This window comes from Felis catus, chromosome F2, assembly GCF_018350175.1.
Source record: "Felis catus isolate Fca126 chromosome F2, F.catus_Fca126_mat1.0, whole genome shotgun sequence".
NCBI classification, from domain to species: Eukaryota; Metazoa; Chordata; class Mammalia; order Carnivora; family Felidae; genus Felis; species Felis catus.
In genome coordinates, this window is record NC_058385.1 from 10,755,395 (window position 1) to 10,769,409 (window position 14,015).

Here is a 14,015-nt window from a genome sequence, read left to right on the forward strand (position 1 = left end):
CATGCCATCCATTCTGGCTGTTTGTAGAAGAGATGCCTCACACCGTTGCCATAACCAACATCGCCCGCATTGTTCTCACTTTTCTCCCGCAATGGGCTATGTGAAAATGGAGGCCAGTTTGCATAGTGATGTGTGCATAACGTAATGTGCTCTTACAATAGAGCAATGGTAGATTAAACTGTTTCCAAAAAAATTCCTCCCACGGAGTTTATGGACTGAAAAATGTAAGTAGTGTTTTGGCAATGCAGTGCCGGAGAGTGTCAGCAGGGTAACACAACCCCCTTTTAGTTTAGAGAAGCTTCAGGAAGAGGATATTCATTTTGTGGATTAGGGTCTCTTCTAACATTGAAAAAACGTCAGTGGGAAAACTATAGCCACAACTGCATGGTTCTGAACCGCACACAGATATTGGTTCCGCTGGGATTTATTAGCACACCGACTTTAACTGCAAAAGTGTTGGCAGATTTAAAATAAAGATAATTATTAATTTATGATCTTATCACCCTATTAAAAACAAATAACCTCACAAAGTGACTGCTTCTTGTAATAAACTGCATATTCATTACACCTCTGAAAGACACAAGGTTTACTTTGCAGTCTTGGCTCTCAGAGGGAAGGCTGATCCAACTTATTTTTACTAAATGTCGATACAGATTTCTGATTTCACATCTTCCAAACTTCTGTCCATCTTCCCTATCCCTGCAAATTCACTTGAGTCATCGCAGAAAATGAATGCTAGTTGACTACATTCTAAGCAACGAAAATAGCGGGGGTGGACAGAAATTGTGTATCAGTGTTAATCATGATGGAGTAGAAAAAAATTAGTGTCTGGGTTTTCTGGGGCCTAGCAAACCTACTCGGTATATTTGATATAATCGGGGATCAGTGACAAATATATTTGATAGACTGCTGTACAGAGAAAGGCAGGGGAAGGCATTCTTGGAGAAGCATTTCCATGAAGTCTCTTCCTACTATTAGAAGTATATCATGACTTTGCATCTTTAAAAATCCATTATTCCCTGGATAAGTTAAATAGAAGACTTGCAACAGGCCTATAGAAAGGGTGGCTAATTTGCATTTAAAAAGAACAGTTTGCTCCTCATACACGGGGGGACTTAAAAGGAACTTCAATGAGCTAGTAAAGAAATTCTGAAGACTTTGCAAATCAATTTATTCAATTCACAGCACAACCCACGAAAATTATTTAAAGCACTTAATTGGAAAATGATTTAATATATTGAAGTAATTCTTGATTTTCCAAAGCATTTAACTTTTAAATTAAATCTGACCCTACTATCACAAGAATGACGAGTGAAATGTGTATCCAAATCGTTGCCTTCTTCTTGGAGCCTAAAATCACCATAAATTTAATAAGATTTGTCCAGTTTCATCGCCAAAATGGTTCTGACCTTTTGGTTCTGGTTACAACTGTGGAATATGTGTTTACGATCCAGGATAGGTCTGCTACTTTATTATTTTTATTAGTATTAGTGACAGTTTATGAGCCACATAGAACTTTACAAACACAAAATACTTGCTTATAAAAAGGCAAAACAGATTCTAGAATGGGAGAACTAGGCAACTGACAAATAATGAAACTTCACACAAACTTCTCTTGTCAAAGTTACCGGAGCTTTCCAACCTGTTCCTAGCTAAAGAGCTCTCTCTGTGTGATAAAATGCCTTTCTGCCTTGCCCAAGACTAGATTTCCTTCGTTCCAAACTTCCCTATCCATCATCGGCATACATTTCCATCCCTTTTACTGAGCCTTACACAACATCAAGGAGCTTCAGCACGGAGTGGTATCTGCGTCTCACTTAAGTCACAGTTGTGTGTGTGTGTGTGTGTGTGTGTGTGTGTGTGTGTGTGTCTCGACTGACCAAGACGCGGAGCTGCGAGGCGGTTGCGTGGTGGAGAGCCCCGGGGGCTAAGGATGCAGCGCGCTAAATACCTCTGTATCACGTAAGAAAGCTGTTTGATGATGCCTCGCTACCAGGCAAATACTAGAAGTCCCAAGGATTTACACAGTGGAATTCACCGAGGGGCCAGCATGGAATTGCTTGCAGGAGATAGAGTATCAGGCAGGTTGAGCGGGAGCTGGGCGTCTAAACCACTCGCGCCCTGTCTCCGAGAGCTCACTCCTCCCCGCCGACGTTCACCCTGCGGGACCGCTTAACACACGTCCAATGAGCCCGAGGCGAGGACAGCCGTGGCCCTGCGGCTGCTCTCGGGAAACCGGTCCCTGAGCGTCCTCCCTCTCGGGGCCGAGAGTTGGAGAAGCCTCGAGGATAACCCCCTCCCTTCCTATCCCCTGACCATTCTTTGGGGCAAACCGGGCTCCGCCGTAGCTCTGCCAGCGCCCCCCCCAACCCCCGCCTCGCCCCGGGCCAACCGCCCGGTTAGCCGCGCCCGGTTCCCCCGCGGCCTTGGCACCTGGGGTCACCGGGCTGGCGCGTACAGCCCAGACCGGGACCCTGCTCCAGCCCCGTGAGGAGTGCGGGAGCTTGGGACGCGAACTCAACGCGCTAGCCCGGCTTCTAACAAACTTGCAATTACCGCGCGCGCCGCCACCCCCCCCCCCAAAGCGGGAGCTGTCCCCCAAACCCTGTTACCCCGCTGCACCCTGCACCCCGGCCCGCAGACCGGCGTCCGAACACCGGGCTCGGCCGCCCGAAAGGGTTTAGGAAAACAAAAGACTTGTGGAGCAATTTTCCCCGTGGGGGGCGGAGGCGTCTCCCTGGTCCCTGCACCCCGACTCCCGGCTGCTCCCCTGGCAACTAATCCCGGGCAGGGAAGCGGTGCCACGAGTCCCCGCAGCCCAAGAGAGGGCGGGAGGGAGAAGGGGAAACTAGAAAATAAACTGAGTTCTCTTACTCTCTGCCTCCGTTCCCGGACCCCAGACACACCCCCAAAGTATTCCGTGGTTTTCTCTTAATTTTTTTTTTTAAACGCCCCCCGGCAAACCTAGGCAGGGAGCCTCAGTCGCGAACAGCAGGAAGGAAAGAATCCGAGCAAATCGTGTCACTTTCCGCACAATCGCGGTGTTTGGCAAACCCCCGGAGCTGTGCTGCACAGTATTTACTACCCAAGCGCACGCAGGGCTGTAGCGGGCTGCGAGCCGAGCGCGCCCGGGACCGGCCTCCGCCGACCGGCCCCGGCAGCCGAGCCGGCCCGCCGCCGCCGCCGCCGCCCCCCTCCCGGGATCAAGCAGCAAGAACACGGTGGAAACAAAAGCAGAGCGTTCACCTTGTTGCAATAGTAGGGGTCCAGGCAGGGAGAAGGTCCCAGACAGGGAGCGTCGGGCGCAGCGGCGGGCTGGGCTGGAGGTGGATAAAATCTTACGTCCATTTCACTCTCACATCAAGCAACTCCTTTTCTTTTCCTTTTTTTAAAAAAAGTGTTCAGCAAAACAAGCTTAGACGGAACAGAGAGAGGTGTCTGGACTCAGGAGTAAAAGAAACACCTTCCTTCCCTCACATCCGTTTGTGGTTTGTTTAAGAAGAAGAGGAGAAAAAAAAAAAAAGAAAAAAAAAAAAGAGGGGGGAAAAGCGCTCAACTCTCCCCCAAGCCGCGGCGCGCACCCGTCGGCGCCGAGCGCGCAGCCTGCTCCGCCGCCGCCTCCCGGCCCCGCCGCCACCGCCGCCGCCGCCGCCGCCGCCGCCGCCGCCGCCGCCGGGCAGGTAACTTCATGCGCTCATTGTCCCCCCGCCCGCCCCCCCCATCCCCGCCTCCCGCGCCCCTCGCCGCCCGGCACACGCGCTCGCGCTCGGGCTCTAGGTCCTGGGCGTTTTATTGGAGTCTCTGAGTTGCTCTGCTTTTAGTTTATTTTCTCCACCTTGGAGGCCTGGGATGGGGGGGAGGAATGAAGAGGGGGACAGGGCGGGAGTGGGGGGGGAGGGGGTGAACGCCCCGGGCCGGGCGGGGTAGGGTGCGCGGCAGGACGCGGGGCTGCTCGCGGCCCAATGGCTGCGGCGTGGGGCTGGGGGCCGGGGGCCGGAGGAGGGAGGAGCGGAGAAGGAGGAGGAGAGCGCGGCCGGGACCGGGCCGGGGCGGCGGGACCCCGCCGAGCCTCCGCCGTGCCCGAGCCGCGCTCCTCTCGGCCAGCGCGTCGCACACAAAGGGGCTGCGGAGCCCTAGCCACCCGCCGCCCCGGGGCACGGCGGGGAGCGCGCAGCAAGGGGGCGCTGTGGCGCACCCCGCCCCGCAGCCCCGCCCCCGGGCCCGCCCTGGCCCCACCCCGCTCCCACCGCCCGCTCCGCGGCGGTCCCCACCTCTTTCTCTGCATCCGCCACCTCCCCTTGCGTGGCCTTACCCACTCCTGTCTCTGCGCCCCCACCCTTCTCCCAGCCCCTGCTGGTGGTGACTATAACACGCAGCGCCGGTCCTGGGGACCAGGAACCCGCAGGGAGCGCGAATCATCCGTGCGCTGTAATGGGCTACTGGGCTAGGGACAGGAAAGGACTGCAGGGTGTGAATGGGCTTAGGAGTCTCCTCCTTTCTGTTGCTCCCTTCTGCCTGCAGCCCTCACCTCCCAAAGATCTGTGCCCCACTGGAAGGTTTGCAAGGCTAGGGCTACCTGAGAAACTTTAAGAAGACCACAGGGGTAAGTCAAAGTGTAAATAGGGAAACGGTCATCAGCACACACGATCAGGCTAGAGGGAAAACACGTGGGCTTGGTAGTTGCCCCGGGTGAGATTCTTGTCTCTTAACATTGGAAGCCCAGTGATGCTCTTGGAGAGGCACAGAACGCCTGGAATCAGCCTCCCCCTTCCTCCGGTAGGTAAGTGCGGGGAGGAAATCACCAATCATGGTTTCCCTCCTTACCTCTAAAACACAGGAACTTGCAACTTCGTTTTTCCAGATGACGGGGGTGGGGAAGTGGGTAAGTCTTGGCTGTAGGCCAACAGATTCATCCCTGAGGCTCTGTCCTTGGTGGGAAGTCCAGGCAGGAGAGGGTTATATTTACCTTCCCGGGAGGAAGCACCCCTGCACACTAGGGCCCAAGACCCCACAGAGGGAGCCTGGAAGTACTTCGTTCCACTTGTTTCTGGCGCCAAGGAGGATGCTAAGAACATTTTCCCACTCCACACAACTTTACAGTGCATGTTGATTGCCAACTGCTCCGTGCAACTTTCTCACAGCTATGTCGCTTCCTCTGCAATTGAGAGCACCTGTCAGGTACAATCAGAGAGAGCTGGAAGAAAATCTATGAAGAAAGTATAAGAAACGATAACATCGTTGGGCGTCTATGCGTGGCTTTTCAGGAACCTTTTGCTAAACATTGTTTTGTAGTTTTTGCATCTTTCCACCACCCCCACCCCCCCCTCCCCGCCCTTAAACCATTGTTTTCTTTCTTCTCGCCATCATTTTTAGAAGTAGCAAAAACCCAGCCTTTTCCATATCTCAAGATTGACATGGTGGAAATTGCATAGGGGAGAGAGCAGTAGGAAAAAAAGAATTCCTCTCCTCTGGATTCAGAAGAACCTCCACATTTACAGGTCCTTCAAGGTACAAAATGAAAGTAAGAAACAGAAAATGTTTCTCCTCTTAATAAAGGTCTTTATGATAAAATTTTGATGGGGTTTTGTGTTTTGTAATGTCAATGTTCAAATTCAATTGTAGATGCTAAAATATGCTTATATATATGTATTTCCACAAGTTAAAAAAAAAGCTTTTGGGTTGACATTAAATATTTCCAAACTTCAATTTCTGTCATCAGTTCAGCATTTATTACCAACCTACTACATTATTTCAAAATTCTACAAACTTCCTTAGAATCCATAATTGATGCCTGTTTGATGGCTCTGTGAGCATCAGGAAGATGAAACGGTTCAGGGCAGGAACAATATCATTGTCAACATCCTGACACCTAGGGAAGACAGTGATTTCTGTAGACCTACCACTTTCCTCTGGCTTGTGAGGGAAAACCCAAATGCATGGGAACTGTGTCCCTCTATCCAGTTTGGGCCCAGTTTCTTCCATGTGCAGTCAGTGGAGTCAAAGTGATATGTCCATGCATGGTGTGGTGTGAGGGGCGGGAAAGTGAACTCTTGATTACAAAAGCTCTTAACTCCAACTACTCAGACATGGAGAGTAGACCATGAAGGTCAACTTCACAGAGGATGGGAACGAAAATGGGGGCCATGATCAATCGTGCCTACATGATGAAGTCTCCATAAAAATCCTGAAAATTCAGGATTCATAGAGCTTCTGGGTTGATGACCACGTGGAAATGAGGGAGAGTGGTGTGCCAGGACACAACATGGAATCCCCATACCTTTTCTCACATCTCCTTCCCTTCCATCTGGATGTTCAACTGCATCCTTCATGATATCCTTTCATGATAAATCGGTAAACAGTAAGTAAGCTGTTTTCTGGAGTCGTATGAGCCACTCTAATAAATTAATCACACCCGAGGAGGGGGGTCATGGGGAAACTCTGATTGATGGCTGATCCGTCAGAAGCATAGGCTTGCAGTGGGCATCTCAAGTGGTCGGGACAGTGTAGGCAGTTGAGCCCTGAGCCTGTGGGATCTGATGCTGTGTCCAGGTAGGTGCCGTCAGAATGGAGTTAGATGGTAGCTCGGCTGGTGTGACAGAACTGCTTGCGTTTTCCCAACTCAGGTAGAAATGGGAGCTGTTGGTTACAAAAAAGAAAAAAAAAATCTCTTAACTCCAATCGTTCATACATGGAGAGAAGACTGTGAAGATCATCTCAGTGTGATCTTAAAAACAAAAAACAAAACTCTCTTTTTAATGCTCTACCCAAGGCCTATCAGATATCGAATGGGAGCAGTTCTCCCAAGAAAAAATTAGGGGAAGTTAAATAGCTAAACCCGTGAGTAAATCTTATTGATTTGGGAGATACAGTAGTGGAGAGGCGTTATATTATTTTTCAATTTCTAGGACATTAAACTCTGTATCATGGCAACGTTTACTAATTTATTTTGTCCATCCATTTGTTTGTACATTATTCAACAAGCCTGTAAGCAGAGCAAAGCACTATGCTATGTATTGTGTATAGGTTGACATAGAAAAACAAATTACTTAAAAGAGATTCTACTTTAGATGTGTTTAAGTCTTCTAGAGTAGTATTTCCAACTTAGCCCTGTCAGTGGAATCACCCTAGAAGCTTTGAAAAATACTCATGCCTGGGCTCCTCCCCCATAGGTTCTGGTTCAATCTATTTAGGGCATAGGAGTTTTTTATTAAAAAAAATTTTTTTTAATGTTTTATTTATTTTTGAGAGAGAGAGAGACAGAGCATGAGCAGGGGAGGGGCAGAGAGAGAGAGAGATGGAGGAAGACACAGAATCCGAAGCAGGCTGCAGGCTCTGAGCTGTCAGCACAGAGCCCCATGTGGGGCTCCAACCCTGGAACTGGGAGATCATGACTTGAGCTGAAGTCAGATGCTTAAGCAACTGAGCCACCCAGGTGTTCCACAGGGCATAGGAGTTTTTAAAATGTTTATTTTTGAGAGAGAGCAAGAGCAGGGAAGGGGCAGAGAGAGATGGGGACAGAGGATCCGAGGGCTTGGAACTCGGAAACTGACAGCAGAGAGCCTGATGCAGGGCTTGATCTAACATCCAGGCTCTATCTCGGGAACCATAAAATCAGGATCTGAGCGGAAGTGGACGCTTAACCCACTGAGCCACCCAGGAGCCCCTGTCCAGGGGCTTTAACTTTCAGGAAAGATAGAGAACCACTGGTCTAGGAGGCAAGAAAACATGGGCACAAAGGGAATGTGAAAAGCACAAGATCTTAGTGAGTACATTTCCTCGCTGGATTGTTATTTTGTGTTGGCTCTCACCAGGGAACATAAAGGATCACCCCTCCAGGTCCCCGTCATCTGCAGTGTGGCAATTGACTCAATTATTCTAACTAAACAGAAATGAATTGTTGTAGAGACCCAGATTGCAATTTGATCATCTGAACTAGGAACTCCCATTATCAAAAAATGTGTGTCTATAAATACAATAGCTCCTTTCTAGGATTGATGTAATAATACCGATAGCTACACTTTCTGAAATGCCTACCATGTCCTGGACCTAGTCCTAATTTCTTTACATTGAATTTCACTTTCTTACTTAGTTTTACAAGTTCCACTGGAAACCCTAACCACTAGTTACAAACCACACTTAGCATCTCATTTTGATCCCTCAACACTACCCGTCTTCATTTTAATTACAGTTTCATAATTGTCGTGTTTTCAAATTTGCACTTGTTTCCATTGACCACATTTTACGTTAACTGATTCTTTGTACTGTGGACGTAAATCCTAAATCTTGTAGTAATGTCCCCAAACTACACACAGAATGTTATGCATTAGGGTAAATATCCCCTAGACAGTTAATCCTGTCCATGATTTTTGAGAGTCTTATAAAAATAAGACTCTCATTCAACAACAGCAAAACCACATTTCTTGAGGGGTATCTTTTGTTAGTTCTGGAGTTAGTTTTCTTTAAGGGTAATAGCCCTCTCTTAGTGATATGGATGAAACATCTTCTAGAGGAATTTATTTTGAAATGCCAAATGTTGAAACTAAAATCAAAGCATGCCACGTTTTATAACAAAATTAATATTCAGCCCTTCACTGGCCTCCTCTAACATAAGGGTGAGATTTCCAGTTATGGCTGACCCCTCAATCTTGCTCATAGAAGAAAACCTCACTCTTTTTAAATACCATTCATTGGAACACCTCCTGTGTATGGGCCACCTCTCTCATAAGGCATCTTTGTTATGATGTGTTTACCGGTTTACCGTCCTAACAAGATTATGGGGTGAAATAGGCATGTTTGTGCCCTTACAGCCTAACCAACGCTGAATCCCACACATCTTAAAGGCTCTGCGAACCTCATTAATGGTTTTGATAGGAAACGTTTACATTTTCTCAATTTACCGGTTGGAATGTACCATTGTCCACAGTTCTTTAAGAGTTGTCTCAAGTAATTTGAATGTAAAGCAGAATGATACGCAATGCATAACATAATGCAACGGGAGAACACAGAGTACTGAAGTTTATTTCCTGGGGAGACTAGTGAGAAATGACTAGATTGTAAGTCTTTCAACCAGAAAATAAAGGATTTCTGAATGATGAGGAAAGTTTGAGGGAGATGACAGAGGGTCCACAGATACCTCACATGGTACTAAATGACTCATAAAATGCAGTGTTTTTTACATAATATGGGAAGTGGGCCAGGCTTGTGCATCTTGCCATTGAGTGCGGTACAGTACTTTGATCTTCAACAATATACAACATTTGTGGCATAATAGCTGTAATAGGACTATTCAGCTATTTCACACGGCAATAATCCGGTCCTCTCTCATCAGGATAAACTGTGAGGACAAATCCTTTCAGAATCAGAATTAGTTCCTCGTAGAAGAGTGAGGCTACAATTATGCCTTAAATAGGAGCAGCTGTGACATGCTATGGGCCTGGAGCGCGGCAGCGAAGTGTTTCTCTGATGCAATTAAATGGATTTTTTTTAATGCAAACTAATATTCTATAAAAAGTCAATTGGAAGGTGAGTAGGTGTGGAGTTGCTGAGATGAAAGGAACAGTCATTTTGCTTTACCTGAGTTAATATGCCTGCCTCAGTAAATGCTATTTTGGTGAAAATGGATAATCAGGGCTCCCACATTCCCGTGAAAGTGGGGCCCAAAAGGGAGCCAGAGGAATACAAAGGGAAGATGATTCTGGTTTCCTTGCACACTGTGTGTCTGATTTTGAACTGTGTTCATAGCCGTGTTTTGGGATCGTTGGTTTTCAGAAAGACACAACGAGTCGACAGCAACACTCAGTTTACACAGGGAAGGTACCACTTGGGCGTAAAATGTATAAATACAACCCGCCGGACTTAGACCGGTCGGCACCTCTGTCCAGAGGGAGACAAAAAAGGGATGCGCACTTAGTTTTTTACCACAGGGATGATTAAAGGATTGGAAAAATGAGACCTTTTGAGAAAGATTAAAGGACCTGACTAGAGAGGCAATGCAATATCTTCAAATCGTGTACCTCAAGAGTTCTTTCTCAAACAACGAGAGAACACCTATGCTGAAGATACGGCATAAGAAATTGGATGTAATCCTAGAGCGTGAAGGATTTAGTCACACATGAAAAACATTTTCCCCAGTGATCTTGAATGTATTGCCAAAGGAGAGATTTTAAAATCTCTGCACCCGATCAAAGCTTTCAAGTCACCCAAGCACCCACTGACACCCCTCTTCTTGAAATACACCTTCCTTCCGTGTGATCCAGTGGGCAGAGGGTTCAAACGTAGCTCTAATGATCTAAAGGGTTTCTGTGCTCATCCGTTTTGGATAGCATAAAGTGACGCTCATCCAAGAAGGGGAACCAAGACACCTCTCGTAGTTCTTGAAAGTCAAAAACTGCTTCCTTTCACATTAGATAGTGTTCCTGAATATTTTCAAGGACTTTGGTCACAAAGGAAAAGCAACAAACATCTGATTTTGCCGGCACGACCTAGGACACGTTATAAAGCTAGGAATTACAATATTTAAATTAAATATTAAATATTAAAACTCAGAATTAACGTGGAGTTAAAATATGTAATACATTTTTAGAATGTTACTTTTGTAAAAGGACACTCTCACACGATAAAGACGGCCTTATAGGATGATGTCAGAGCCGAAGATGAAAGAAAAGGAATCCTTCCTGCTTGATAATAGTGTATTTTAATGTGTAGCCTTCAATTCACTAATTCAAAAACCACACATTTTGAAGACGGCAAGAGACTCTTCAGCTCCCGCTCTGGCTGATGGTTGCTACTGTTTCCCCCACTCGTCCCATGAAATCTTCCAGGGTTGATTAGGTAAGTGATTTTTCACCCTTGCCCTGCCCAGTTTCCACCTGCAGTTCCTGATCTCTGCCCTGATTAGGTACTCGCAGCTTCCTTCCACTACAAATCCACTTATGCTTGACCTTTAAGTAATGCAATTACCTGACTATCCATGGACTGCTTTAATGTTTCCATTTTGTTCCAAATGGTGCTCCACTATGCCTGTCTGTATTCCTGTCTTTGATGCTGATTATAAGCTCCTAGAGGGAAGAAATGGCATCTCTCTGAATAGGACTGATGGCCTCAACTATCATCAATTCCTTAAACAGTGCTCTTTCCAAGAAGACAACTTGGCAGATTTTCCCTTGGTCTCAGAAAGAGTTAATTTAGGAAGCTACTGGCAAAAACTCAAGATATCAGTCATAACGTGTAAACACTTCCAACTTCATTGTGACAGGTTGGGGAAGAGTTCCAGTAGTATTGCATTCTGTGTTGCCTCATCTGTATTATTACGGTCTAGCATCATTCTTAATTAACGACACCATTATAAGGGCCCTCTCTATGCTAGGTGTCTTACATAACCATATATGTTGCGTGTTGTTACTCTTCTACACCTGCATTTCCTTGGCTGCTTTACTCATTTGTTTTCTGTGTGGTCTCCATAAGCATGTATAACCTCTAGAATAGAAATTTCCCAGAGAACGAAGGGAGGGAATAGCATTTAATCAGAGGGAAAAGTGTTAACAAAGTCAAAGAGGCTTTAAAGACAAAGACAAGTTTGGGAACAACCAGCACAAGCAATTGGGTATTTGCAGTCGTTTTTGAGGTGCCGAGATGGGGGGTAGGGGACAGAGGGAGGGACAGCAAGGCAACTTAGAGAGCGAGTTTAGATCACCAAAACTCTTTGTCTGAGGGCTGGAACTTTCTCTTGAAGAGGTTGAGGAGTCTTGAAGGGCTTAACTATGTGACTTGACTTTGATATTTGATCAATATCATATTATAATTATATGATATTATAATATTTGTGTTATAATATTTTATGGACAATGGGATTTCCACATACTATTTCCATTACAGTAAGGTTTTCATAAATAACCACAGGAGTTTGTTACTGGAGGACAGATCAGGTCCTCCTTTTTCTGAGTTATTAATGTGCCATTTTAGTAGCTGTAAGTATATCACGATACCCAGGAAAATACTATTGTGATCCTCTGTGATCTGTCTCTCCAGCCTCATGTTTTCTCAGCCTCAGAATCTCTCCCCCCTCTAGCCTAACCTCTGAATCAAAACAATAGCAAATACCAAACTGCTTGGACAAGACCACAGCCCCTCAATCTCAATTCTGAAGCTCCAAAAGCTCTGAAAACTCTAAGTTGTTTCATTATACCTCTAGCAGCAAAATCTAGAGGTAACGTCTCCTCTAAACTGACAAGAGGCTCTTTATAGAATGTATTGATCCCACTCTGGGAATATGTTTTGTTGCAGAAATAGTACTATGTTTGATTATGAGATGCTACAACAACCCCTGCATCAAGGACGGTTATGTAATATACTATATAAGCTTCCACAAATTTTTCACAAATTGTGAACTTCAAAACACATTTGAAAAACACCACCACCTAAAACACATTTGGCCTGTAGAGTCTCGGATAGTGGATTATACAGTCTTACAGTCTTAACAACTTAAATTCACCGGATTTCTTTTGAAGCAATCCGTCAAGGAACAACTTATGTATAATAAAAAATCCACTGATTTTATTTTATTTTTTAACGTTTATTTATTTTTGAGACAGAGCATGAACGGGGGAGGGTCAGAGAGAGGGAGACACAGAATCCGAAGCAGGCTGCAGGCTCTGAGCCGTCAGCACGGAGCCCGATGCAGGGCTCAAACTCACAGATCGCAAGATCATGACCTGAGCTGACGTCGGACGCTTAACTGACTGAGCCATCCAGGCGCCCCAAAATCCACTGATTTTAAATGTATATTTGATGAGTTTCCAGAAATTTGTGAAGCAGCACCACAATCATATACAGAACATCTCCATCAGCTCAGAAAGTCCCCTTGGGTCCCTTTGTAGTCAATTCTTTCCCCCAAACCCAGACCCCAAGAAACTCTTGACCTGATTTTGTTGCTGTAGTTTCATTTTTTACTGGAACGTTATATAAATGGAATCTTTTACTATGTGGTCTTTTCTGTCTGATTTTTTTCCTTTATCGTAATGTGTTTGAAATTCATCCACATTGTTATGTCTATCAGTATGTTGCTCCTTTTTATTGCTGAGTAATATTCCATTGTGAATGTGACAGTTTTCTTTATCCAGTTTTAACTACAAGGGATAGGGCTGCTGTGAAAATCCAAGTACAAATACCTGTCTGGACATATGTTTTCATTTTCTGTGGGTGAGTATCCAGGGATGTGAAAGTTAGGTTGTGTAGCAAATGCATTTTTCAATGTATAAGAAGCTGCCAGTTTGATTTCAGAAGTGACTGTACCCTATTTCATTCCTACAAGTAAAGTCTAAGAGATTTGATTGCCGTAAATCCTTACCAACACTTGGCATTGTTAATCTTTTTGAGGTCAACCATTCAAGTGGATTTGTAATTATATATTTATACTTTTAAATTTACATCTTGCTGATGACTAATGATCTTTTCATATGTTTGTCACTAGTATATCTTCTTTGATAAAGAGTTTGCTAAAAGCTTTTGCCTTTGTAAGATCAGGGTGTTTGTCCATTTATTACTGATTTGCTGAAGTTCTTTATATATTCTGGATGTAGTCCTTTATCACAGTCTATAAAAAAAGTAATAAGTAACTTTGGCAAGGTTGCAGGATACCAGGTCAGTATGAAAAAAAAAATCTATTTCTTTATACAAACAGCAAACAATTGGACATTAAAAAAGTATTTATGATAAGAAATATGAAATTCTTAGGTATAAATCCCACAAACTATATAAAACCTGTGCACGAAAAATTGCAAAAACAGTGCTGAGTGAAATTAAAGCAGACCTAAATAAATGGAGAGCTATACCATGTTCATAGTATGAGGACTTTAATATAGTTAAGACATCACTCTGCTCAAAATGATCTATAGATTCAATGAAACCCCAATAAAAAGTTTAGCCTTTTTTTGTTGAAAATAAGAAACTTATTTTAACATTTTTATGGAAGTGCAAAGGACCAAAACAATTTTTAAAAAGAGTAAAGTTGGAAAAAT

The 14,015-nt window shown here is 45.0% G+C and overlaps 1 protein-coding gene across 2 annotated transcripts in view; it reads right to left on the reverse strand.

Annotated features, from left to right (window-relative positions):
* Positions 1-3,590, reverse strand: part of TOX (thymocyte selection associated high mobility group box) — a 306,345-nt gene extending 302,755 nt beyond the window's left edge. Inside the window, exon 1 of one of the 2 annotated variants that reach the window (XM_023248542.2) lies at positions 3,247-3,590. In XM_023248542.2, coding sequence (XP_023104310.1) covers positions 3,247-3,348 — 102 coding nt within the window. In that variant the 5' untranslated portion in view covers positions 3,349-3,590. The remainder of the gene's footprint in view (positions 1-3,246) is intronic. The other variant, XM_023248541.2, reaches the window with a different exon arrangement.
* Between the last annotated feature and the right edge of the window lie 10,425 nt (positions 3,591-14,015).